This window comes from Aquila chrysaetos, chromosome 26 (genome assembly GCF_900496995.4).
Source record: "Aquila chrysaetos chrysaetos chromosome 26, bAquChr1.4, whole genome shotgun sequence".
In the NCBI taxonomy this organism is placed as follows: Eukaryota; Metazoa; Chordata; class Aves; order Accipitriformes; family Accipitridae; genus Aquila; species Aquila chrysaetos.
The window spans coordinates 1,469,587-1,496,929 of NC_044029.1; the positions used below are offsets into that span (position 1 = coordinate 1,469,587).

Consider the following 27,343-nt stretch of genomic DNA (forward strand, 5'->3'; position numbering starts at 1 on the left):
CTCTCTAAAATCTGTGATGGCGGGTGGGGATCAGATATACTTAAATGTACAACTCATTTTTTTCTCCCAAAGACATAACAACCACAATCTTCAACGGAGGCACTCCAACCTGCCCATAGGAGCAAACTACTTATACCATAATGTTTCCTCCCTTAGGATCCCAGTGCTCACACAATTGATCTATTCAGGCTTCATTCCCTCCCAAAGCAAAAAAAAAACCCCAACAATATATTACTTACCAATAAAACAAGCCACATACCGCTCCAGCTGCATGACGGGACTAAAGAACAGGACTGTAATAGGCATGAGGAATAAAGGCTTTTCATTGAAACCACCCAGGTTTTGTTCAGTCTTGAGACAAGAGGGCAAATGGGGCATCGTACCATGGCCTTCAGCTGTCCGATGGAGGGTGCAGAGAAGATGGGGTCAGATTTGTCTCAGAGGAGAACAGTGACAGGACAAGAGGCAACAGACACAAGGTGAAGCATTAGAAATTCCAGTTAGCCACAAGGGAAAACGCTTTTCACCGTGAAGGTGGCCAGACACAGGAACAGGCTGCCCACAGAGGCTATGGCTCTCCGTCCCGAGCTCACTGGACACTGTCCTCTGCAGCCTGGTCTAACAGGACCAGCTCTGAGCAGGGGCTGGCCCAGATGACCTCCGGAGATCCCTTCCAACCTGAATTACCCTGCAATTCTTTGAATACTACCTGCCACTTGCTATGGCAGTCACCCTGAGAAATATCATTACACTGTACATTTTATTTATTTTTGAAAAAAAAAATCTAAGTATAAATCTCAGTGCAGGAAACACAAGCTTATGCTACAGCAACAGTGTTATCACACACCACCGGCAACCAGCACCACGTGCAATCACATCATATATGGCCATATAGGTTAAGGCTGTTTCTGCTGATAGCGGACAGGAGCAAGAATCTGCAAACCATTTTCCAGAGAAGTGGTTGTCACCACGCAGTCACCACACCAGACCAAACAGGTACAGTGGGGGGACACAGGACATAGCAGGGATGCATCAGATTGAGCAGAAGACTTTTCTCCTTCATCTTTGATGACAATTCTTTCATCTTTGTAGGGTTTGGTGCCCGGGGAAGCTGGCTCCCCCGACACTGCTCCCAGCACCCCAGGTGGGACTCATTTCAGTGAAGCTGGGTTTTTCTGTTAGGTCAAGAACCTAAGTAAGATCTCTAGATTCCCTCTGCGGTCTAAGGTGGGAGAGGCATGTACAGAAGACAATCCATCCCATTAACTTTAGACTCCTCTCTTAGAACAACATTCATTTGACTGACTTTAAAGTATGGCAATAGGGAATGAGATGAATCATGACCTAGAGGTGCCCACTCCTTCCCCTTGGCCAGGATGAGGTGTAAACCACAAGCTGAGAGGTAAGCGTTGCCTTTACAGATCTTTAAGGTGGTGGGGATTGGCCTCAGCCCAAGGGATGCCACATCGGGGATGCCTTCTTCTCCTGCGGCCCCTTGAGCGGCCAGGGCAGGGGACAGAAAGAGCTCTGCTTCAGCTGAACGGCTGCTCCTTGGGGTCCCCAAGGCTCAGCACAAGGAAGGAGACTGAACATCTTTTTCAGGCATTTCTTGGGCTTTCGTGTTCCCCAACAGGGATTATGTTTTTCCTAGAGGTAGGCAGGCAGGAGCAGAGAGGAGAAAAATAACTCCTTCATGGTCACCAGTGGTGCAGGGGACAGAGCTGGGAAGAGAAAGACATTATCATTCTGCTGCTCCAGCCTCTAACAGCTGCCAGCTTATGTTCAAATGATGGGGGCTGCAGACACACTTTTCAGACCTCTGCTTCTGAGACGAGTTCACCTGCAGGCCAGTTCTTATATCCTTGTATCAGCACCTATCTCAGAGTCTCTTTCTGAGCTTGCTTTAACGCTGCTTTCCTGTCCAGCAGCCTTCAGTTCATCCATTCTCTTGCCACCAGGTTGTCTTTTGGGGCAAGCGGGGAGATACCGAAACCAAGAGACAGCGCCGTATTTGGTACCTATGCCAAACGGAAGATCATAGACTTTGGAAACCAGCTGAGAGTTGTCCGCCTCTCCCTTGTGGCTATGCTTCCATGCCAGGAGCCCCCGCTCCTCTTGTGTTCCTGCAACAGCAAAAATGAGATCCTTGTGTTTAAAACAGGGGGTGTTCCAGGCATAGGACTGCCTTGTGTGTCTCACGCCCACTTCTCAAATCCCAGCAGACCCAGCACAACATACAGATCCCTTGCACTTAAACCCTTCTAGCTCCGAAGCTCTTTACAAAAATTCACTCATGAGCTTCTAGACAATGCCCATCTTCCTGCAACAGCTTCCAGACAAGCAGTCTTCTCCACCGCTTTCCATGGGAATCAAGTATACCAAAACAGGTTGTCACAAGCCATGGGGGATCCAAGAACTGTTCAAAGAGGGGGTTCATACAGTCCTAAGAAAGCAAGGCTGGGTGTTAACTGCCCAGATACTGTGGAGTGGGGCAATAAGGTTTAGCTCACAATTACTAGTCGGTCACAGGCGTTTACCCTAGCCAAGGAATCGCTAAGTGCCTGTAATTGTTGCAGCAGCTGCATCCCTCTTGGGAAAAGGAGTAAGCACACCTGTAAATTCTGCCCAGAGGAGCTGAAGATCAAGGGCTACAAGAAAATTAATGAGCCAAAAGGAGATTGGCTTTCCAAGAAGCCCGAGACGGTCAAAGAATCTGGTTAACAGAGTTAACAGAGAATCTGGTCCTTCCTGCTCTTTTTATGTAGCAGAAAAGAGGGTTTCCTCTCCTGTTCTTATGCCATCCCTCCCCAGGCTCGATGAAAATCAGAGGCTCTTTGCTGGCTGGGAGGGCCAGCTGCAGGTGCTATATCCCATCTTTGGTCACCAGCCTTTCCTACTGTTTTCCACTGCTGTGGCACCAGTTCAGCCCCAGTTTTAGCAGCTCTCACAAGGAGGCACACCTTGGCTCCTTCCATTCTTGTAGTTGCCTTTCTCTCTCCTTTCAGCCAGCAACATGGCTCTAGGCTGGCTTTTTCCCTAAAAGACATTTTTCCCAAATAAACATTTTCCTCAGACTGGGTCGTTCCTGAAAAATGAGTTAGTTTTTGATAGCTGCTGTTTTCCAGCCAGAGACCGTTTCAGTGATGGTTCAGTCTCCGGTTCCTCACCCCTCTCTGGGAAGAGCTCAGTCACATGGTGTTTCATGGTTGCTAGCACAACTCCTACCCACAGAGCAGCAGTCATGAAGACAAAAAATACTAGGAAACAAACCTTAGGGCAAGCACAAACTAGTAGCTTAGCTCATTTCAGCAAATCCTACCTGGAATGGTGTTATCAAGGATAAACCCCAGGAGTCCGCCCACAAACATGCCAGTGGTGAGAAGCACCTGGATCACCTGGTCCAGCTGGATGATTCCTAGCAGAAAAATAAAGCTTTGGATAGTGGTGCAGGGAGACGCATGTTTGACCAGCAACATACCCAGCGCCAAGAGGCTGCAAGCTGCATGCTTGTTTAAACAAGACTTGCGAATCCCAAAGCAGAGCTTAAAGATTTGGCAATGCAAGGGAGATTGATCTCTCTGCCAGTTTCAGACCTACAGTTTTATTCTGCATAATTATTCACTGACCCAGCTGCCGGTGGGCAGGAGATGACTCATAAATACATTAAGAGCCTATTAACAGTGCAGACCACAGCACCGCCCCAGAAAAAGCCACCTTCTGCTCCGAACATGTTCTGCACCTCCACGACATAACACCAAGCAGTTCCCTATGAAAGCAGGAGCTTCAGTTCCCAAAGAAATACCGGTATGTTTAGCATGGGATTTCACCACAAGTTAATCAGGTGTGATGTTTCTCCATAAGGGCTAAGAGACAGGAGCAAAGCTCAGTGGCACCGAGCATCTGATAGATCGTCTATAGCGTGTGTGTTTTGTGGGCCCAGGTCTTTCAACAGCCCACCCAGCATGCCATATATACCTTAAGAGAGGACACTACGGCCTCTGTGAGGAACACATTAGTCACACGAAACACGATGAAGGGGTAACTGTTGGAGGACAGGAAATTTCAATAAAGTGAACCTGGTGGAATTTAGTAGAGGAGTCTGCTCTTGCATTTTAGTAGCACAAAGTTTTATTGTGTATGAGCAGCTAAGAAAGCCTCGTTCATCGAGATCTTGATCAGGATTCAGCCCTGGAGTATTCTCTTGCCCCAACCCAGGAACATGTCCCAGGGAAGCGCTCTGCAAGCCTTAGCCCAACAGGAGTCTGGCGAGGTGCAGTCACTGATCAAGAGCAGAGATTTCTGCACCAGAGGTGTGCATCAGAGCAAAGGGCAAGAACAGCCCTCCCAGAAAGAAACAGGCAACAGGCAAAGCACAGGTTTCAGGGTTTTATCAGAAAAACCTGCATTTTAAAAGATTTCTCTGGATCAGCCTTTGCTTCAGTTTTATGGTACGGAAAATGTGTCTGAGGTTGCTTCTTACCTGTTCCCAGCAGTGTACTATTTTTGCTTGCCCAGTTGGGAACCGTGAGGCCAGCAAATACAGAAAATCCAAAGATGAAGATATTTCTGGAGGAGTTCATATCTGTGTACTGCGCAGAGAAATTGTACACGTTATGTTTGCAGTTACCCAGATCTGCGGATTACTGCCGTGTTCGTGAGACACGCTCGGGTGTAAACACTGCACGCAGGAGTGGACGCCGGCAGCAGCCCTGGTGCTGCTGGGGCGTTAGTGATCCTCCTGCCCCCGGTGCCAGCAAACCCTGCCCCGACCAGGGAGCCCTCTGCGATTTAACCCCTCCGGGTACGTCCCCTCGTCTCCACCCGAGGGACTGCCAACGCACAGGTTTGCGTTCGCTGCAGCGCGGTTACGCCTGACTCAGCCTGGTGAGAACCTGACTGGAAACCAAAGTCCCCTTCCCTGGGGACGAAACGGCGCTCGCACAGCTGTTACCTGCAAATTGGAAATCCCCACTGCCGTGATAACTCCGAACATCACGAGGAACATGCCTCCGATCACAGGGGCGGGTATGCTGGCGAGCATCGCCCCGACTTTCCCGAAGATGCCACCCAGGAGCATGGCGCAGGCTCCGGCAACGATCACCGTTCGGCTCCCTACCTGGGGCAAGAGGAAGAGGAGGCAGTCGCGCACCGACCGGTGCGGAGAGGCGAGGGACGGCGGGCGCCGGCGCAGGGGCTGCGCCTCTGGCCGAAGCGCTCGATGGCACATTCGGCCACAGGTTCAGGCGCAGCCGCCGGCGAGCTGGGATGCTCACGCTGCGCGGGAAGCATCGGTATTTGCACGCTAGTAAATATTCATCATGAAAGGCACTCCGAGAGCAATCGTGGATCCACACCTATTTACTTGGTGTTATCCTCTTTCCTACTGTCGTCAGGACTTTAACGGTTTGCTGTTAAACAAAAGATTTATTATTAAGAGCACAGTAATCCCACACACACAGCTTTGCTCTCGCTCCAGCCTAGAAATGTCTTGGCATATCCACAGGCTGGCACTGCAAGCACCCAGTCAATTCACACAACCCTTCCATCAGGGTTTGGATTGCCATCTAAAAATGGCTTTCAATGAGGTGTCCCACACCAATCCCTCCATTCCCTGGAGACCAAGATTTGGGAGACCAGAGTTGGCTGGCTGCTCCAGTCCCAAGCTCTGGGATCTGATATATCCTTTCCATGGTCAACAAGTGGCTAATAAGAAGCGGAGAAGTCTCTTGGTCTGTCCCTATCTCTCATCACCCATCTAGCTTCAGTAAAACCATTTTTTTCTCTTTTTTTTCCCCTAGGAAGAGCCAGGGTGGCCTTTTCTTGGTTGGGCACTACAACAAAGACAGGACAAAGCACCAAGCCATGCCTTTCATCCAGATCTGTTAGAGCATGCGAATAGGAAAGAAAAAGAGTATCTGCCGAACAAAGGGATGAAAGAGAAATTTACAGACTATGGAAACTAAAAAGAAAAGCAGCAATATTTATTAGACTTTCAATTCAAGATACCCCTGGCCACACCAAAACTTGGACAGCTTCAAGAATCATGCTAAGATTTAAAATGTTCATGTCTTAGGCAGGGAAACTCCATAATCCTCTGCAAACATTTTATAATTCAATTAAATATTTTAATCCCTCCCTTTAAATATCTGAAGAATGTCATATTTACAGGACAGGCTTTTTGTGAATGCTTTTACCAAAAACATTCCCAGTAACTAGTAGTTTCTCTTTTTAAGTATTTCTTAACCATGTCCCTTTAAAATACTTTAAGTCTTACTTGATTGTGAAAGATAAATGAAAAAGATTTGGTGGGGCATTTCAAAATAAAATCATGCATTGCCTTCAGGTGGTCTTTTTATATTCCTTGGCTTAAAACCTTGGCACACCATTACCATCAAAACTGTAATCCAATAAAAGCCAACAGATCTATTTGTTCCAGGATTAGAATGAAGATTCAGATTCTTAATTTGCCAAAATGTCAAATTACCCAGTTGACCTTAAAGGCAAATCCACTGATACCACAACTGTGAGCATATGCTGCTAAAGCCTCTAGTTTAGAGTTTGTTTCAATTATGTCAGGAAAACAAGAAAATCAGTTCTCTTTCTTAAGGTCGAAGGAACTGCACAGTTCCCTACTATCTACATGGTGCCTCTGAGGTCTTTACCTCGCCTTAAAATCCTCCTCCTCTTTTCTTGGAAATGAGAGCTTAGTACTGGCATGCTGGGCTTCATCAAGCAGCTTAAATATAGGTGCCTGGTGCCATTTAAGATGTTGCACCGTGGCAGCTTCCAGCAGCTTCTCCTTGCCTTACCTGACAGCCCCTGTGGATATCTGAGATCTCCAAAGCTGTTTCAGGTGGTGCTGGACGCCTCTGCTTAAGCAGAGGAAACAAGTCCCTTGCATTTCTATTTGTTACGGAAAAATGTGTTTCCCACGTAAAAAAACCAAAACAAAATCTGCCTTGTGCTCTCAGCATCCCCATCTATCCCAGCCGGAGTCTTTACACTGATTTAAGGTTGACTGAGATGAGACTGTATTTTCTGCTCTCTTCAGTGCGAACAAAGTGAGCAGAGGTGGGATCTAAGGGAAACATCTCTCCTGAGTCGGCAAGGGTGGCATGTCCACGTGAAGGACTTAGCGTACATGGGGCCAACACGTCCTATACTCTGATAATTACGAGTCTGGGCAGTTCTGCACTCTGCTACATCCCATAGGCACAATGTATGCAGCAAACTACATGTCAGGAAAGAATGGGCTCAGGAATGTGGTCAGTATGCACAGATTTCATAGTGACAAGGTACATGTGGCAACAGACTAAACTGGGCTCCATGCGGACATCCAGACAGCCCTTGCTGCTGGAAGCAGCCACCTCGGTCAAACACTAACGCTTCAGTCTGTGAAAAACGGTTATTGTGAGTGAGGTTTATAAAATCCAGTGAAATAAGCAATATTATAGAGTGGGAGCCATAAGTCAAATTCTGCACCTATTTACTGACTCATAGCTCTGCTGACATGACATTGCTTATTTGACAATGATTTTAAAATGTTCTCCAGTTGGCTGCCGGATGTACCCATCCCCCTGGCTGTAAAGCTTAGCGAAAATCTACCATCTGATTGTCAAGCTTATCTCTGGAAATTTCTTTCCTTTGTAAGAGCAGTAAGATACTGAAGGGATTCACAAAACTTTATAGAGAAGTAAAAACATAAACCTTTGCCATCACATTTTATAATCCCAAAGAAACAGCCTACCTTTCACATGATTGCCATCCTTGGGTTATAAAAATTCTGGATTTGAAGCCCTATTAAATCTTTTCTTTTCCTTTGTTTTCCTTTCTTTCCCTTTCTCTTCTTTCCTTTTTTTTCCCCTTTCTTTTCTTTCGTTTTCTCTTTCCCTCTCCTCTCCTCCCCTCTCCTCTTTATAAATGTATTTAGGAAGACAGATAGACAGAGAGAGAGAGACAGGCGGATCGTCTTTGATAAAGCCAGTCCTCGGGGAGTTTCCAGGTGTAGCTCAGGTGCAACCCGCTCCCTCTAGTCTCACCTAATCCACGTGCCCTGCGTAACAGCCGCGGGCGCTCGTCCCACGTGCAGACCACCGGCGGACGAAGGGACGGACCGGCCGCCCCCGTGAGACGACCCGTCGCGCTGCCGCGGCGGCCGCCCACGCGCCAGGGCACGTTTTATCCCCCCGTGCCTTGCAGGAGGTGGGCTAAGATCGCATCCCCGGTCCGGCAGGCACCCACGCGCGCCCCTCCGTCGTACAAACACCCCCCCGGGGAGGGCCAGGGCACCGCAGCCCCCTGCCGCGGCGAGGCTCACCTTGGTGATGCCCAGGGCCCCCACGTTCTCGCTGTACGACGTGGTGCCGTTCCCCGTCCCCCAAGCCCCGGCCAGGAGGCAGCCGATGCCTTCCACCCCGATCCCGCGGCTGACGGCGTGTTTCGGCGGCGGCGGGGCCCCGGACAGGCGGGCGCAGGCGTAGTAATCTCCCACGGACTCCAGCATGGAAGAAATCACCCCGGCTAAGATGCCGAATATCCCAGCCGGGCTGACGGTCGGCACTCCCCACTGGCCTGCAAGTAAAGAGCTCGGTTCGGGCTGGTGGGGCACGTTTGCCCCGAAATCTGTGGTGGGCTGGGGCGCGGAGAACAGCGGGGGCGTTTATGGGTGTTTGCTTGATTTTTGGCATAAGCGGAGGCGCGAGCCGGAGCGGGGAGCGGCACGGCGGGATGGGGAAAAGCAGGGCGGGGGGGGGGGGGGTAGCGGTACCTGGGTAAGGCAGCCGAAACCAGGGAGCCTGGGACAAAACGTCCCCACGGGTGTCCGTCCGGGCCAGGTGGCCGTAGCTGGAGGGGTCCGCGGGGAGGACGTCGGTCACCGTCAGCACGTAGCAGAGCAGCCAGCTCAGGGAGAGCCCCAGCAGCACCTGCCCGTCACACGCAGCAGTGGGGTCCCCTTAGGGTACGGCCGCGTCGCTGGCACAGTCGGGGGGGGACAAGGTGTCCTCCCCGCCCGACCCTTTCCCCTGCACGTGGAATGGAGGCGGAGGGTCCCGGTGGCCCTCCCTCCTTCCCTCCCTCCCCACGGTCAGGGCCGTGGGGACCCTCTCCCCCTCTGCCCGCTCGCCGCGCAGGCTGGGCTGGGAAGCGCTAATTCGGCTGGACAGGAGCGGGAAGAGCCCAGGCAGCCCGGGGAGGGTGAGGAGAATCCCTCTCCCGCGATCGCCGGGTCTCCAAGAACCCCAACGTACCGGGAAGATCTGGAAGAGGTAGACCGGAGAGAGGTGGCACTTCTTGCCTCTCTGGTAAAATGGCAGCGGCACAGAGACATCCTTCAGGTACTGAGAGAACAGAACTATAAAAGAAATAGTCCTAGGAGGAGGGAAAACCAGACCATGAGACAAAGTGGGTGCCCAGCTCCCCACCTGGCCCCACATTAACTGAAAACCTGCTACCCAAGGACCCAGGACTCCAGAGGACCCCAAAAAACAGGCTCTCAGCACCGGAGGGTGGCTCCCCACGCCACCAAGCCTGAGGTGGAACAAGCTTTCCATCGTACTCCACCCATCGCTCCTCTGCATTCGCGAGCATTTTTTTCCCCCCTTTTGTTTCAAGACTGATCCCCCACATAGTGCATCAGTGGGTACGACACCGTTGCAGGAAGCTTAAAAATGACACTTGAGTAAAAGAAAGACCTGAGAAATGTGCAAGGTCCAGGCAGGTTATGTAGGAATCTGTCCCTGAATCTCTGTGTAATTCAGATATACTGGAAATACAGGATTTAGTGGTTTCCTGATTTCAGGTTTACCGACGCTGCACCGCAAGTGGCAAAAAGCTCCTAAATGGCACAGAGTAAAAGAAAGAGGATTTGATTCGGCTGTGCAAGTGCCTGTTTTGAAAGAAAAAAAGCCACGGTGGGACTGCGGGGCCGCACAGCGGAGGGGTCCTCCAAGGCTGGGGTGCTCACGTGTGCCCCCGGCAGCACCCGGGGCTCGTTCTGGTGGCAGCGACCCCGAGGTGCGGCCCCTCTCCCACCCCTCGCGCAGGACACGTCCCCTGCGAACGGCAGCGCAGCCGGGAGCGCTCACAGCACGACCCGTCTGCCCGCCGTGCGTCCCCCCGAGAACGGGCAACCAGGTGAAGGTGGAGGGAGCACAGACTGGGCAGCCCACCCTGATTGCCGAGCTGGTAGAAGACCTTGGACATTTTCCTCCTGTGTTAACCAGGCCTCTGAAGGGCTCCTTTTTTTGTAACAGGTCTAAATTGTATACATTGAGTGAATTCATCCAGATAGGGTTTGGCGAGAAATCGATTGCACCAGCTGAAGTGCACTGACAGTGCAGGGAAAACTGGTAGTTTTCCACGCGTGAAAAGGTGACGAGCTGTAGGTGCAATATTCACGGGCAGGCAGAATACCAGCGGTGCAAAGGAAACGCTGGCCTCACCTCGCTGCAAAGACACACCACGACATACAGCCGAAGGTTGTCTATCAGTCACAATTCAAAGCACCGAATGGCGGGAGGCGGAAAGTCTGAGGAGGAACTGGTTTCCATTTCTGAAGCTACAGAGCCCAGACAGACTGCGTCAGTGCACATTTTGTGCGTTTGCACTAACAAAGGTGCTCGTAGCCTTATGAATCACTGCAGAGCCATCGTCTATCTCGGGTAGGTGTCACTGCTTGTTATTCAGGTTGCCTGACACATTCCATTAACAAATGCTATTTTCAGCTGCTTATAATTCTGCCTAACTTTACCCATTCAGGATGAAAATTTCCATGGAAAACGTCTGCCTCAGGGCAAGTATTTCTGGAAAAATAAATCCCAAACCTATTTCAAAGTGTGATGTTCAGGAAATAGACATAGTATGTAGCCTGTCTTAAGAGGTCATTTTGCCTGGAGCAGTAGCAGGGTCTGCTTATGACCTGGAGCAGAAATTTGACGTTTAGTAGAACTTTTTCTTTGAGGTAAATGATACTGCTCTTTCTCACAAAAATCTGCTCAGGTATGCTCAGTCTGTAACAATGATCATTCATCCCAGGTCCCAAGCAGTCAGGAGAAACATCTCAGGCTTTAGCATTTGCAGCCCATAAAGATTCTGAGTCTTCTGAGTACGTCCCAGCCTTGCCCAGCAATGAACTGTGTATGGACCATCACCAGGGAGCAAGTGAGCACGCACTAGACCAGTTTCTTGAGGCAACAGTGGGTATCGCCCATCATGGGGGCTCTGGGATGTGGTGGGGCTGAACAGAAGGGCTGAGACCACATGGCTCATGTCTTCCACCTTCTTCATCACCGCTCTCCCTCTTTCCCTAATGACACTCATGGAGCATGGAGAAGGCAGCAACAGAGGACACAACTGAGATGGCTGAGAGCACAACGATCAGGTTGGGGCTAAGGTGTCAGTCAGGAAGGAAAGGACTGGGATTAGTACAGGTAGAGGATGGGACAGAAATGAACCAGACAGAAAGGGTGACCCGGGTTGAGAGTAGGGGCACGGGCTGGAGGACTGGGACCCTGTTAATGGAGCAGCACAGTTGGACAAAGAAGTCAAGCGAGAGTCTGAGGTTAGGAGCCAGTGGCTGGAGAAGGGAGGCAGAAAAAGGAGGTAGTCCAGACAAGGATATACAGTTTGAAGGGAAAATTCAGACTGGCTAAGCAAAGGGGCTAGGACAAATCACCAGAGCTGGAGAACAGGACAACAAGCCAGAGATGTGGTGGGAGAAACAATGGTGAAAGGAAAGCTGGGTCGCAGGCAGGATTTGGAGTTGTATGGGATGCTGGTGGAAGAGACCAGTTAGGTGAGGAACTGGGGGTGGAGAAGAGAGGTGGCTTTGGGGTCTGGGAGGGCAGGCGCAGGGAGGAGAAGAGAATGAGAGACCAGCGGACTGGAGCACGTCCCCAGAACGGCACGCTGCCTTCCCGGGGCGCAGTCAAACCCGGCCCCTGGGTCTCCAAAGGCAGCTCGGAAAGCACTAGCAAACTGATGGGAGTCCATAGAGAGGGTAACAACCTACTCCTGTTGCATGTTATCCCAAGCTGAAGTCTGCATTAGGGATCTGAAGGTGCCAAATCTGCAGGGGAACCACGCAGTGGCATCTCTACCTTTTTAATTCATTTCTGAAATACCAAGGAAATTCTGCCACCAAGCACACTCGTACACTCACGCACAAGGGCACTCACACCAGTGTGCCTGAAAGAGCACTCAATGCTGCAAAGCCACATGGGCAGACATTTCCAGAGCCCCCCAGGCCCTCTGTGGAGAAAACAACTCCTCTGCATCATGTGAAAACAACACATAAAGTACCAGCTATTTTAACTCAAGGAGTACCTAACTTTGAGTGCCCAACTTTGTCATTTTAGGAATGTCTTTTTAACTTAAATAATGGGTGTGTAAGACAGTGTACGCACACAACTGTGATGGAGATTGCCCCCAGGAACAACACACAGGAAAGACGTTTCTCTGCTGACCCATGACCTTTGGATTTTCACAAAAATCAGATTTTTTAACTCATTTTGGGGGTTTTGCTTTGTTGCTGAGGGCTCTAACCTCCTGGGGGTGGGGGAACTATGCCACGCTGCTGCCTTGCACAAGCCTGCCGTACGTTAGCGCTCAACAAATAAACCTCGAACCCAGGGGAACCCTGCTACAGACTGCAACACTTAGTTTTGTATTAGAGGTAGGTGGTTTCAGCTTTCCCATTGGGAAGGGAGACTCACATGAATGCTATGCCCCAGTGCTGCCCAGCCTCGTCCCCAGCCGAGTCAAAGAGAGGTAGCGCAACCAAGGTGATGGTGGGGGCAATTGTCAGGGGGCCGATGAACCTCATCAGAAATCCGATCAGGCCAGAAAATCCAACGAAGATTTGAAAGCAGGAAGCTACGATGACAGCTCCTTGCACCTGGAAAAATGGAGGAGAGCAGCGGTCGAAGGGAGCTCCAGCTGCTGAGCCTTTCCTTCGTACGTCGGTGCAAATCCAGCGTCAGAGCCAGGCTCAGCCTCCAGGGACAGACCGGCACGGAGGCCTCCTGCTGACTACAGCAAAGCCTGGCTGAGCATTACGTGTGGGGAAGGACCACCAAAGCACCAGCACACCAACTCCCCCCTCGGCTGATGGAGTGAGACCTCACCGGGGCTCATTTTGTTCCAGAGACCCCTTCCTCCCCGTCCTCTTGGGCCACCCAAGCATGCATCGGCTTCCCTGCACTCTCTCCTCCTGCTCCCCCAAAACGCATGGGAAAAGCTTTTGCTCTGAAAACGGGAGCAGGGCCATGGTCTCTACTCATCTCCCATCTGGGAAGGGCTTGGGGCACTTCAGCACACTGGTAGGGCAGGTGGGTCATTACAGCCTCTGTTTTTTTCTGAATATTGGTTTCCCTCCAGGGACACATTTATCACCCTGAACTTTCCTGTGTTGGACAATCACTGCTAAGTAGCCAGCAATTACAACCTGAAACGCCGTTTGCTGCTCATGTCAGCTCCAGGCAGGGGACTCGGGGTGAGGGTGCTCTCTGCCTTCATCGGTTTGGTGATAAACCCAGGCTGGGTCCTCTGTGGTGCTGAGCACCTTCCCTTCCCCGGCTCCAGAGGGAATAGAAACACGAGGGCCGGGGTTTCTCCCAGCCTGAAGGGAGAAGGCAGCAGTGCCCTTGTGATAGATTTACAGGTACCAGTAGGGAGGGCAGCCTGTGCTGCACAGCAAATCCTTCGTGAACTCGCAGCGCTTCCCAAGTGCTTTGCAGAGCAGCCCAACGATCGGATCAACAGAGGCAAATTTAGCCACTTACTCTGGTGAGGCAATAGATGTAGAACAAGACAGTGAGATCCCTGACCTCTCCTCCTCTCTTTTGACTACCTAAGAATGCACTTTTCCTTAATATTTACAGTAAGTTTTGCCCTCGCATTTCTTTTTGCTAGGTTTCCTGTGCTTAGACAGGGTCCCTTCCTTGGAAACATCTTCCCTCCCTTCCTTCCTCAAGGCTAACCATGCTTCATGGAGAAGGAATCTGGCTGGACCAGTGGAGACTTGGCAGGGACCATAAATCACCCAAGGTCTGCGTGTCCCCTGTTCAGCAGCAGTGAAGCACCTGCTTTTTTGCCAGAGAAAAGATGCTTAGGAAGCTGCAACAGGGTGAGGGCCAAGGTCCATTGGGGATGGAGGGTTCTCCAGCAATGATGGCCCTGCCACAGTCAGGCGCTCTTCTGAAAGCAAACAGCCCTGACACAGAGCAGGTGCCACTGAAAATGTAATATACCTCTCGCATCCGCGTCTGCCAGACTTCGATGAACTCTGGTGAAGAGGCATTCACCAGGGTGGCGTTCTGTGTCCAGGCAGGGCACTTCCACTTGGGGAGAGACAGCATGGCCAGGGTGGGGGTCAGGAACGCAAAAGTCCCTCCTTGAATAATGGGCAACCTGGAAGGAGAGCAGAGGGAAAAGATGATGAGTGGGAATGCTAGAAACCCAGCTCCATAGGGGTGAGAGAAAGGAAAGCAAAAGAAATTTAAAAATCAGTCTGCCCATGGCCTCTGGCAGTATCTTTTGAAATGTTCTGGCAGGTCTCCAGCACTGACCATGGGTGGGAATTGCTGCCCATTGCACTCAAGAGCAATGGCCCGGGGCGGGAAGAGCTCAGGTTCAAACGCCAGCAATGGAGGGACACATCAGTGCTGCAGTCAAACTCTGCTACCCCACGTTAAGGAAAAAGTAATCCTCTTAAGGCACGGTGAGACAACAGAGCTGCACAGAGTAAAACAACAACCAAAGGAAAAAGCTGGAGGAGGGGAGAAGACCAAGGAAGAAAGATGGTGAAACTCTGAAGAAAAGCTCAGCATCAGCCTAGGCCCAAATCTTGCCAATATCCAGTTGCTTCCTCCGTCCCATTCAGCTGCCTCGGTTTTCTTCACAACCTGCTCGTGAACACAAGGACATGCACTGGCTGCTCCCCGCATCACAGCCATCCTCAGACTGAAGGCAGTAGAAAATGGGACTTGGCTTTCAGTACACCAGGTTTTAAAGCTAATTCCTCTGCCCTGTTTCCACGGACACTGAAAAGGAGACCTGCATGGATGGGTCTGAGACCATGGCTCTCCCCCAACACCGTGTGTCTCCTGGCTTAGAGGAACCCTCACCCTGGAGACCCTCAGGCTATATAGCAAGGAGCTCGCACCTCCAGAGATGCTCAGCACCGGCTTCGTACAGAGCTTCGTACAGCGGAGCCGGTGCTGCCGGGAGCTCCGCCAGCCTCTTCTCTGTCCACCCATGGAGAAACGGAGACAGAGACCTCAAAGTCCTGACTGGCTCTTCAAAGCCCCGCAGGCATTAAGCCCCCACTGCAGTGCAAGTCGTTTTGGCCCTAACGTGCTCGAAAACCCCAAAGCTGCCCGAGGGCGCGGGATGGCACAGCAGCTCTGAACCAGCCGAGGAAGAGCTCCGAGGTGCCTCTGGTTCCTCCATTTAGGAAGCGGCCCCCAAAGCAACCTCTCCTTGCGCCAGGAGCTCTTGTGCTGCCTGCTCAGAAAAGCAGCGGGGCAATGAGCCGGGTGAGTGCTTTTGTAGGGCACGGATTTCCCTGAACCAGAGGCATTTCCACCACTCTCTGGAAAGCACTGAAAAATAAGAGACGGCATAGCTGTATCAGCACCACGTCTCTGTCACCTAAAACAAATATTTATACCACTGCAATTACTCATGCCATGCACAACCAAAGCACTGTCAAAGCTTTGCCAGTAAGTTATATTTGAATATCAGTCATCCGTGGAGTCACTTATTTACGGCACTCGGCCAAATATGTTGCAGCCTTCAAAGGATTTTGCTGGGCAAGGCAAAAAGCAAACAAAAAGAAACAGAGAAGGCCCAGTGCCACCACTGTTGAATTAACAATAGATTTATAGCTCCCGCTGCATTGGCCCTCAAGCTATTTCACAGCCAGTGCTGGCATGGGTGGGCTTGGGGCAAACGGGGGTGCTGAGGCGATGCATACGGGGCACGCTGAGCTCTTTCCAGCGGGGTTTGCAAGAGGGAAAGCTGCAGGTTTAGGGAAGGAAATGTCACGCTCTGATCATCACTACGTGATGTCCAAGCGTCTGCTAAGAAGAGCTCACCATGATGGCAAGCGACCTGTCTCTCCCCTCAGGAGCCTCTTGGATAGTGTCTCCAGTGACTGCCTGGGACACATCGCTGCTTTTTCACGCTGTGTAACGTGACTGAGCTGCAGGTTGCATTGGGTCGGGCTTTTCTCTTGGCTATTTCTTCTGGAGGGCTGCTCCTGAACTGCACTCGCTCTTGGTGGGAACCTCCCCAGCTTCGTGGCCAGTTCCCATCCGTTCGTTCACGTGCCAACATTGTCTTTTAGCCAAAATGGTTTCTCCCTGCCTGATGCCCCCCTGCTTCTCTCCCAGACTAGTTGCAGGCTGCAGCCGTACCCCCCTGAGCCGCCCCTTTGCCACGCTAACCAGGCCAGCCTCTGTAAGACAGACGGTCTGCCTTCCCCATGCCACGTGAACAGATCATCTCCATACCTCTCCTCCTCTGAATTAGTCTTTCTTAAATACAGACACCGGGAACCATGCAGAGTGCTTAGCTGAGGGCTCCCCAGGGCCTTGGAGAGTGGCACGGATGTTTTCCAGGAAAAAGCATCCCTTCCAACTCGTTATTTACCACTTTTCTGGCTGTCTTGCTGGTGACTTATGGCTATCAACTACTACAGGGTTTTAGAAAACAGTAAAAGGAGAAAAAAAAAAAAATCTGCTTCCAGCTGTCTCCTCAGGCTTGGTTTGCCTCCGGCCACACGGCAGGCTGAGTCCCACCTTCCCTGCAGGAATGTCCTCAAGCCTCACAGTTGGGGCCAGCAACAAGGCAATTGCATCCTCAGCACAGCAAAAGCCATTCAAGCTTATCTTATGGGAAGAACTCCTTACCACTTAATTTGAGCTCTCGTTCCTCATTTAGCTGTTCAGCCCCAGGAGAGGCTCCCTGCTACTCTTTCACCCTCAGCTAACAGCGAGCAGGGGACGTCACAGCTCTCAGGTATTCACCGAGGCGTTTCGGGGCTGCCTGGGAGGACTCCAGCCTGAATCGCACCAGCAGCCACAGCCGCGCTCAAGCACCCCAGCCTGAATTTAACCAAACTGAGAACAACCAGATTCTGTCTTTTTTGTGGCCAGGGTGTCCCCCCCACCTCCACTAATCCTGTTGTACTGTAGGAGAAGGGGAGCACCCTCCGGGGAGAGGTTTGCCTACAGCCATTTCCTAAGACAGAGATGGAAAAGTTGCACTGGGGAAAGAAACAGGAGAAGTAAAAACATTTTGTGGAGCTGGCAGTTGACCAGTGATTTGACGGTAGAAGAGTTTTAACCAGGTCCCTCAGATTCAGAAGCCAAAGAATGTGTGATTTTTGCCTTTGAGGCAAGAAACACAGGTTCCCACCATACTGGAGGTAAAAACAGCCTGTGGAAAGCAAGAAGCAGCCCAGTGTTATGACAAGGGGAATAAAAGAAATTTTGCAAGGCTAGCAAAGATACAGGGTCTTTGTGGCAAGGGGGAGTGCTTGCAGTCATGTCTCTTATTAAGTACTTCATTCTCTGGGTAGTGAATGGCAACTCCATGCTCATCTCCTCACCACCAGCTCTTCAACAGCTCAGCAGCAAAGAGGATTTACCTTGCTTACATTCAGATTGTGCCACAAATCCCTGAACATGGGAAGTGGCATCGCTTAACAGGACGTGCTGCAGAGCTCCTCCCTGAGTCCCGAAACGGTGGCAGATGGGCTTCAATTTCTCCCAGTTATCCCCAGCCCTAAAGTTTCCTACAGGATCTGTGCTCCCTTGATCCCAGGTCCAGATCAGAAGGGTCCTGCCTCAGCTGGAGGATCCCTGGGATAAGGAGCAAGCAGATACTGTTTAATGCATGTTTCAATGCTTTATTATTTTGCAGGACACACTCCTTATCAGCCAAACAAAAGGTGCATCAAGTACCAGGAGATGCAAAAGTCAGAACAGCGAGGTAGCCCTGCAAAGCTATCACGTACAGCTATTTCAGGGTGCTTTGGCATGTGCCCCGACTGCCGAAGGGTAGCAAACGTCCCTCGCTGTCAGATGAACTCTACAGCAGACTGGTGGCCGAGCACGTAGTAATTGCATCTACAAACTGTTTTGTCACGTGTCCCGTTTCTTGCATTTGGCCTACCTGACTCCAAAGAGGACTTGCAGCAGGGTGCAAATCCCTGAGACAAAGAAGATGGTGCTGATCAGGTGGCTCTGGGTGAGGAGGTCGTGCTGGAGGCAAAGCTCTTTGGAGAGGATCAGCGGGATGGCTACGAGACCTCCCATGGCTGTCAGGAAATGCTAGGAGCCACAGAGAAAGACTGGGTGAAGAAGGACACCGAACTGGCTGTATATTATTACCAAATTGTTGAGGGAAATCTAAAAGTAACTGACAAGTGTTTGGGTGATACTAGCATTACCCATTCTTCTTTTTTTGGCACCTTTAATGCTCTGTTAGGAGCTGTTCCAAAGCACCTACAAGAACTGCAATGCACCCCCCCAAACTTCTCCCACTTTCCATACCCAAAGACCTTTTGTAGTGCGCTCGACTCCCCACACCACTGTCAGACACAACCAGTTTACCCCCAGCATCTGCAGACAAAGCTGTCGGCAGGACTCTTCCAGGAAGGTGGGGACATCCCAAGGCAAAGGGAGAGAGCTATCAGGCAAAGTGAATGCCAGTGCTTCAGTCCATCTCATTTGCACCACAAAAGATAACATAAAAAGTTGGCAAATTGGGGCTACCCATTCTTTGCTATCAGTAGCTTTTCTCAAACAGTGCAATTATGGATAGCCATAAAAAATTCCAAAGAATGGAAAAATCAGGCATTGCATTTTTCAGAAGAGTCACAGACGTATTTCTACAATGACCTTCCATTAGTTACTAAATCTGAAAATAAATTTTCAAACTTATTTTTGCTTTAAATAATTAACCTTAGTTGTTAGTTCTCACCTCAGAGCACAGGACTGCAGTGGTGGAGCTGGTGGCATTCAGAAACTCACTGTGTTCGTTAGAGGCATGTTTCATTAAAATTATGATGCAGATGTGTTCAGAAAACCTTGGTTTAATACACTCTAAATTTGAGACGACTGTTTCAGGAAACAAAGTACAAACTGCCCACCAAGCTCCATCGTTACCTTAATGACTCTGAGGTCTCTCTTCCCTGAGGCTCTGTACCCAGCACGGCACTGGTGGCACTGGGTCATTTAACACGCCCGGGCACGGACACCACCCAAAGCAGCCTGGGCCCTTCTGCTTAGTTTTTCTTGCCGTGGGAAGGCAGAAGCTAGAAGCCCTTACACATTTGGCTGCCTTCAGCCGAGGCATCCAACCCGCTCTTATTAACTATTTGGCCCCAGCCCCGGCGCTCTGCCTTCCCATTTGCGCTCCAAGAGGCGCAGCGCAGCCGCGGGCACGAGGATAACCGTCGGCGCTGGGGGGGCTTGGGAAGGACTCGAGTTCACCGAGACCCGGCCCCACAGCTCCAGTCATGCCCAGCGAAGGTAAAGCACTCCCAAAATCAGCTTTCACCCCCCTTAACCAGCTGAAGAGCCATTAAACTTCCACCCACCCCCAGCCTCCGCCCGCTCCCCCCCTCGCACCTGAATGCCCAAAAGGATGCACAGGTACCAGGGGGGCACGTCGGTGACGGTGTAGGCGAGCTTGCTGCCGCCGTGGCCCGCGCCTCTGCCTTTCCGTGGGTCCCGGGCAGCGCGATCCGGCAGGGAGCAGGACTGGCTCCCGTCTTCACCCTGGACAGCGGGGAAGAGCCTTCGTTAGCCACGGCCCGGCCCCGCGGGCGGCCAGCAGCCGCCTCTCCCGCGGCCACGCTCCGCGTCTGGCGGGAACACCTCGTGTGTGGTTCTCAACGGGATAAAAAGGAAGAGCAAGGGGGGAACTTAAAACAGAGGTACAAACGCCTATGGGAAATTTCTGTATGCACGTGTGCGTCTAGACCAGAAGAAACATTAGAGGGTGTCTCAACCTCAAAGGGACATCTGGACAAAGCGCGTTAGTAGCATTAATGTCTAGCTAAGGATGGAGAAACCGCAACCAGAAGCAAGGAAGAGTGTGCCGTGGGTTAATCAGTGAAAGCTGCACTGTCCCCTGGTCTCTGTCCCTCCTGGCTGTCCCACCCAAACAGCGCTTTTGATAAAATGTGCTAAAACAACTCCGCCATCGCTAATTACAGAGCAGAAGCACTTTTTATATTTCATTTTCTTAAGCCTTCCACTTTCCAATCTCCTCACGCTCACCCTTACAAACATTCTGCCTCGATAAACACCCCTGCCCTGTGTCTTACTAGAACAACTCGTTCCTACAGAGGAACAGGGTGAAACGCAGGGACACCAGTGTATGGGGAGTCCCAGCGTCCGTTTCAAAGGAGCCGACTGGGAGCAGGGCTGGCGGGGTGCTGCCCCAGGTATGCGGGATGGCTCCCGCAGGGATGCCCCAGGGAGGGGGACCTGGACACGGCCTGGGGACCTGGGGTCTCAGGGAGGTGGCGGGGTCTGAAGTGGCTCCCCAGGAAGGCTGGGATCCCCTCCCAGGCAGCAAGAAGCCCCGGGGCTCCTCAGGGAGCTGTATGCCTCGCAGAGCTTAGTTATACAAAGACGCGTTTTGGCAAGGAAAATAAAAATAATTGCTTTGCTTCAGTTGCCACAGCTTTTAAGCTAAGTAAATGCCCCCAGTCATCCGCTCCTCCTTCCAACCCACCCCGACCCCTGTGCACACACGTGTGCACACACACACACGTGTGCACGCACACACATGTGCACACACACACACATGTGCACACACACACACACACACTCTGCCTGGGCAACATGCACCCCATGCACACATACCTCCCATGCACATCCCGCCTGCACGTATACATCTCCCCCCCACAAACACACACGCATGTGGTAGAGGGAGGCTGCCTGGAAAGCCACAACATTTTGAGCCAAATGCAAAAGGTAATTAAGATCCCAAACCATTTGTTTCATCGACCCTTCTCCAGCCAGCCGGTCCCTGGCACGCTAGCAGCGGAGGGCTTTCCTGGGCTGGGATGCCCTGCTCTGTCAGGCAGGGACAGAAACCTGCTGTCAGGAGAAGCTCAACCAGTTTGTCAGCAGCAAACTTTTTTTTTTTTTTTTTTTGTTTTAATCCTCCAAGTCCTGCTGGAACCTGAGGACACGGAAATGCCCAGCAAAGAGAGGTGCCTGCAGTAACACTCAAAGCCTACCTACCGATGGAGGCAAACAGCTAACGCTGCGGTCAGGGAATAAGGAAGTAAAATTAATGTTATGTTCAGTTGTAAATTTTGCAGGTGTGGCAGATTAATCCTGAAGGACTTTGTCATTTGCCTGAAACCTCCAGGTTTCCATTCTCGCGGCTGAGTGTCCAAAGTCCCATTTTAGATCACGCTGTTGAAAATGTGCTATCCAGCCTAGGCAGGCTGGGAGCATTACAAATACTTCAAAATAGATAGGTGAAGACGGAGTTAATTCAAACTGAACTCAGGCATGAACTTCAAGACCAAAAGGCATTCCTGAATAACTCCCTGGGGAGACATTTTCATTTCAGAACAAGAGAGCCCTAGCCATGGATTAACAATTGTACAGCAAGGTACTTAAGACTGCCCATGCCCGGAGTTATTTGGGGACAGCTACTCCTGAATAACACCACGGGTAGATGGATCCTAAGCTAGGCAGACAGCCGTAAGCTCCTTTCCTTGCATTGCAACTTTTCCCATGTTAACCAGGAGGCATATTCCAACCGGGCAGAGCCTGTGCCAGCCACAGCCCCGCATGATCATCACATGAAAGCCTGAGCCTCCCCAGGAGCTGGAGGGGAGCGAGCAGGGCTCAGCAGGAGAAGGATGGAGCGGAGATAACAGGACGAGACAGGACCAGAGGCAATGGGCTCAAGCCGAAACACAGGAGGTCCTGTCTTAACATCAGGAAACACTTTTTCGCTGTGAGGCTGACAAGTACTGCGCAGGTTGTCCAGAGAGACTCCATCCTTAGAGAGATTAAAAAACTGTCCAGACACAGTGCTGGGCAACTAGGTCTAGGTGGCCCTGCTTGAGTAGGGGGGCTGGAGAAGTCGACCTCGGAGGTCCCTTCCAACCCCGGCCAGGCTGTGATGCGGAGATGCTGGCAGGAGGACGAGGCAGGAGCAGTCTGGAGCAGGGCAGGGGAACCGCTGCTGGTGGTCTCAGCCCAGCTGCTGCCATGAACCCAGGGGACCAGGACACCCTCCGTGTGCCTCAGGCTCCTGGCACAGAATCGAGGCCCTCCACAGCATCTTAAATAAGCGCATCGGGAAGGCGGTCAGAAACCGAACTGCTTGAACCGCAGGTAAAAGCCCTCTGTCTTCCACCTTCTTTGGGGTGATTCAAACCCCAAGGCACAAGCCTGATCTGCGTTACGGCAGAACAGGTAGAAACAGAGACCCCGTTAAGAACAGCAAAAGAAAACCTCTGGCTTGCTCGGAGCATCTCCCTGAGGCTCTGCCCGCCGCTGGCACAGCCCCCGACCTCCAGTGCTCACAGCAAGCTCACCGAGAGTGACCCAAGAAATGGGAGACACGTTCACCGGCAGGTTAAACGTCCGCCAAGGTCCCCCGGGCGGGTGGTCTGTACCGAGGTAGCAAGATGGATGCAGGACCCCACTCCACTCCTGCTGTCAGAGCGTACGCAGCTCTTTTAGTTTCTGATGGAGGTGACCCCTCTGCTGGAGATAGGGAGGGGGCTGCCCTGCCCCAGGCCCTTGCCCTACGGCTGTTACAGCCCGCAGCATTTCCAGGGCACTGCACACCCCATTTACAGCTCTTACTACCCTGCTATAGCTCTACAGGGTGCCCTCCCCAGCAGACTCCCAAATCCCTTTTTCACCTGCCCCTCCGACAATTCACCCCACTAGAAATAGGTCCAGAAGACACAGAAACACATTCTTCACTAGGCTAAATATCTACTGTAATTTTACTAATTAATACGTTAAATGCTCTACCCAGGGACACAGCCAAAAGGAGCCACGAGTACTGTCTTGCTCTTCAGTACAGACACACTTGCACTGCCATTCATCTATGCTATCGTTTTAGAAACAATGGAGAGAAAACAACTTAAAAGGGCACCAGAGAGTAGAAAGTACGCTGAGTCTTCAGCAGCAGCAGCAGGCTGTCCTGAGGAAATAATTCCTCGGATTCCTGAGATAAAGGAGGCGAGACAGACGTTACCACACACCAGCATCCTTGCAGCCAGCCCAAGCCCCCTGGCTCTCCCTTCCTCCCCCTTTCGCCGTTTATGCAAGAATTACCCTTCAGAGATGAGCAGACTCACCACGAAGCTGGGGTTATCTAGCCCGTTGAGCTCTTTGTCTGAGGAGGGGGTCATGCCTTCCACTTGCCTTCACCAACTGCCTTGAAAAAGAAAGACCAGTAAGAAGAGGAAAGCCTCCCAAATCGCCACTTCTCCCAGTCAACACAGCCCTAAAGAAATGGGGTGAGAAGATGCAGAAGCTGGGCTTCAGGAGTCAACCAGTGCTCAGTCCTAGCTCTTCATGTGAGCTGTATCACAGAAGTATTTCCTTTCCCTTGGCTTATATAAGTGACTCCTTTTCTCCAGCTGATTAGAGGACCGGCATTCAAACCAAACTGGAAAGCAGCCCTTCCCTGGACTGAGTGAATCAGTAATTGATGGTACAAAAAACTTCTTCCGTAGGTAAGGATGGGAGGAGGTATCAGAGAGGTGAGACATTTCCTTGTTTTCCTGGCACAGCCTTGAAACTTGTTGCTTCATTATTGATTCAACAGCAACTTGCCTTTTCCCTGTGGGCTGGGCGTGTTTGAAGAGCTTTGTGCTGATCTTTAGAAAATTCAATTTCTAGATGGTTTCACTTATTCTGCATGTAAACTACTGTGTATTTTGGCTTAGGTATAAACATTGTCATCTTGTATGATAATCCTATTAAAACATGAAAAGAATGAGGATTTTACCCGGAACCTATTTAAGGCAGCAACCAATAAAGTCATCAAAACATGACATCAGGGAGGGATAAAAGACATAAGACTGAAAAAGGAATACTTCCTACTAAGGATCCTAGCTGAATGGGTGATCATTGGATGCCCCAAAGCATAATTACCTTCCTCTTAATAAGTAGCAAATGGTGTTAATGCTCTATCAAGCCATTCTAGCCACCCCACTCCAGCCCTCCTCAGATTAAGTATCTATTTAATTTAATGGCTTCCCAAGGCAGTGAACTTCCCCGACCAGCTGCAGAGAGCTCCTGAGAGAGGGACATGTTATCGCCTACACTGAGTGACCACCCATTGGGAACATCTCCTGGTTTCCGCACAGGAAGCAGAGTAACTGAAATAAACTCCAGTCCCTATTTCTCCCGTAGGGCTTTGGTATTCTCAGACCTTCTCTTCAGACCAGGACCGCATTACAGGACGAGACAACCTCGCCCTAAACACCATCAATGAAGCTATCAGCTGCTGGACAGCTAAATATTAAGGCATCAAAATCATCAGATGTTCACAGCTTTGCCAGATCTCCTCTCTAAAGTCCCATTATGTAGGAACGTCCCCGTATTTTTAACTGCAGGGAGTGCATTTCCAGCCCCACTGACCTTGGCACGAGGCCACTGCTTTTCTGCAAGCTATAAACAAGAATTCTTTTCCTGGTCAAACTAGCCGGGACACTTTTGCCCTCAACTCTACCAATTCCCAGCACAGAGGGAGCAGCACAACCCCTGCCCACCCTGTTGTACAGACTTACTCATCCCTCGTCCAGTGCACCGTATGGTTGCGGTTCATTGCGTCTTTACTGTTTCACCATATATATCGGCAGTATCCATTAAGCAATACCAGTGAGGACGCAATACCAGTTAGGATGCACCATTGCAAGGCTCTAAGAAAAGGAGCATCAGATTTTTATATTCCTTTTTTGAAGGTACATTCCTGCTTGCATTTCTTGATGGATAGAGTACAGTTCTCCAAGCAGCCATCTAAGTCTGTCCCTTCTGATATCCTCCACTAACCCTTCCACTCCACTGCAAGAATCAGCCACCCTTTGTGCCTCACAACATCTCTTGCTGTGAATTTTTTTTGTAAAGCCACAGCACAACATTCCTCTGAGGCTAGTCTGTCTTCCCAGTAGACTTTTATGAGACCTCCCATCAAAAAAGTCCTCCACCTTTTAATTTCAGCCCAGCATCTGTTCAATGACTCCTCAGTCCTGCCATAACCTTGTTTTCAGATGAGACCTAGGCATTCAGTAACCAAGGTTTCTTCTTCTCTTTGGTTGTATAAACTTGTGTAACAACGCGGGTGCATAACAATGCCTGTGTCATCTAGGCTAGCATGTGAAACTGCCCACACAAAGAGTATTAAGTGAACAGGGTGAGAACAACAAAAAATAATAATAATTTTAAAAAATCAGTAATGACAACAACCCCTTTTCTCAAAAAAGCTGGGCAGAAAACAATTTTGCCGTTCTGGGAAACTCTGCAGTGCAAGAAACACACTGCAGGAGTACCAAGAGATTGCGGGTTTCTATGAAAAACACAGGAAATAAGTCCAACATAGCCAAAAGCCTGGACATCAGAGTAGGCCTGTTAGGAATGAAGAGTTTAAGAGTACCAGCCTCTGGCCAATGAAAGGTTAGTGCTGTAATCTGGAATCTAGAAGAAGGTTACAAAATAGCACAATGTACATGTCAAAGTAGAAATTTATGGAGTCTATGTGAAATGCCCTGGCCTGGAATATCCTGCCCTTGGAAATAAGCAAAGCAAGTAGTAAGTCTCTGTGTGCATGCAACTGTCTGTGTACGTCATATGTATATGTACATGCATATGTTTGTGCATATATAACAGGATTAGCAATAAATTACTAAACTGTGAGGTTTTCCAGAACAATGAATTGCTCAATTAGCAAAGACGCATGCTTAAGCAGTAATGTTGTCAATAACTGGTTGTTGTGGTTTAACCCCAGCCAGCAACTCAGCACCACGCAGCCACTCATTCACTTCAACCCCACACCCAGTGGGATGGGGGAGAAAATTGGGAAAAGAAGTAAAACTCGTGGGTTGAGATAAGAGCAGTTTAATAGAACAGAAAAGAAAAAACTAATAATGATAATGATAGCACTAATAAAATGCCAAGAGTAACAATAAAAGGATTGGAATGTACAAATGATGCACAATGCGATTGCTCACCACCCACCGATTGATGCCCAGTTAGTCCCTGAGCAGCGATTCCCCCAGCCCCACTCCCCCCAGTTTATATACTGGGCATGACACCACATGGTATGGAATACCCCTTTCACCACTTTGGGTCAGCTGTCCTGGCTGTGTCCCCTCCCAAATTCTTGTGCCCCTCCAGCCTTCTTGCTGGCTGGGCATGAGAAGCCGAAAAATCCTTGACTTAGTCTAAACACTACTTAGCAACAACTGAAAACATCAGTGTGTTATCAACATTCTTCTCAGACTGAACCCAAACCACACACTGTACCAGCTACTAGGAAGAAAATTAACTCTATCCCAGCTGAAACCAGGGCTCTGGTTACTGATGACAGCCCAATCATTGTATGAATGGCTTTTAGGAATAAATGGGCAGGTATCCACCTGTTCGACTTATTCATGATGTATTAGGAAAGAAAACAAAACCAAAGTATAATACAGATTCCCTTTAGACTTGTGCATCTGGCATATCTCCTGCTATCAGTCAAGCTACCTGGCCAGCTGCTGGTACCAGTAAAGGCTGTCTCGGTTTATGCCCCCGAGGGCAGAAGCAGCCAAGTGAGCGTTGGGTCCTGGATCCCACGGCTGCCGGGGGAACACGTCAGTCCCGGGGGATGAGCGCTTCTCCATGCAGGGCTGCTCCTGCCACCACCGCCAGCCCTCGTACGGGCCAAACCACGGGGTGCACCGCGATCGAAACGCCAGAAGGCAAAGCACCACGTAGCCTGTTCTGGTTACCCTTGCAGTTGATCTACCTGTGCTCCTCCGGGGACTCTCCCCCAGACGTCCTCGCATCACGAGGTGGAAGAAAAGCGCTTGTTCTTCTCCAGGGCTGTTGCTTTTCTGTGTTAAAGCAGCACAACAACAAACTGCAGAGCTGACAGGAGCTGTGCCAAAACCAGAACAACGGTGTGGGCTATGCCAGGATGGAAAATACCTACAGGAGATTAAAGGAGGAATCTCCTAAGTGTCATGGTGCCATGTTGATGCCAACACACCTCTGCTTGGCTGCCTGTGCCCCGGGAAGGGGGATGCTGCTTTCTCTGGCCGGGCGCACCAGCAAACGGGAGGCAGGGTACC

The 27,343-nt window shown here is 50.7% G+C and overlaps 1 protein-coding gene across 4 annotated transcripts; it reads right to left on the reverse strand.

Annotated features, from left to right (window-relative positions):
- Nucleotides 1–623: 623 nt before the first annotated feature.
- LOC115336373 (solute carrier family 23 member 1-like) lies at nt 624–27,038 on the reverse strand. 4 transcript variants are annotated; one of them, XM_030003216.2, is made up of 13 exons: nt 27,019–27,038; nt 23,363–23,442; nt 19,641–19,790; nt 18,181–18,338; nt 14,250–14,409; nt 12,714–12,895; nt 9,249–9,369; nt 8,768–8,924; nt 8,318–8,571; nt 4,952–5,116; nt 4,481–4,589; nt 3,320–3,415; nt 624–2,123 (listed from the first exon to the last, which is right to left on the reverse strand). In XM_030003216.2, exons 2-13 carry the CDS (start codon nt 23,414–23,416, stop codon nt 1,855–1,857), a joined length of 1,875 nt encoding a protein of 624 aa, XP_029859076.1. In that variant the 5' UTR covers nt 23,417–23,442; nt 27,019–27,038; the 3' UTR covers nt 624–1,854. The 4 variants fall into 4 exon arrangements, with proteins under 4 accessions (XP_029859076.1, XP_029859075.1, XP_029859078.1 ...); XM_030003215.1 differs by lacking the exon at nt 27,019–27,038 and adding an exon at nt 23,840–23,882 and having other exon boundaries at nt 23,363–23,438; XM_030003218.2 differs by lacking the exons at nt 23,363–23,442; nt 27,019–27,038 and adding an exon at nt 23,267–23,299.
- Nucleotides 27,039–27,343: the final 305 nt, after the last annotated feature.

Coding starts and splice junctions, on each gene's coding strand:
- LOC115336373 (XM_030003216.2), bottom strand. CDS start 23,416: ATGACCCCCTCCTCAGACAAAGAGCTCAACGGGCTAGATAACCCCAGC. Junction 19,791..23,362: donor TAGATAACCCCAGCTTCGTG/GTGAGTCTGCTC, acceptor CCCGCTGTCCAG/GGTGAAGACGGGAGCCAGTC. Junction 3,416..4,480: donor TAGTACACTGCTGGGAACAG/GTAAGAAGCAAC, acceptor TTTTTCTGCTAG/GAATCATCCAGCTGGACCAG.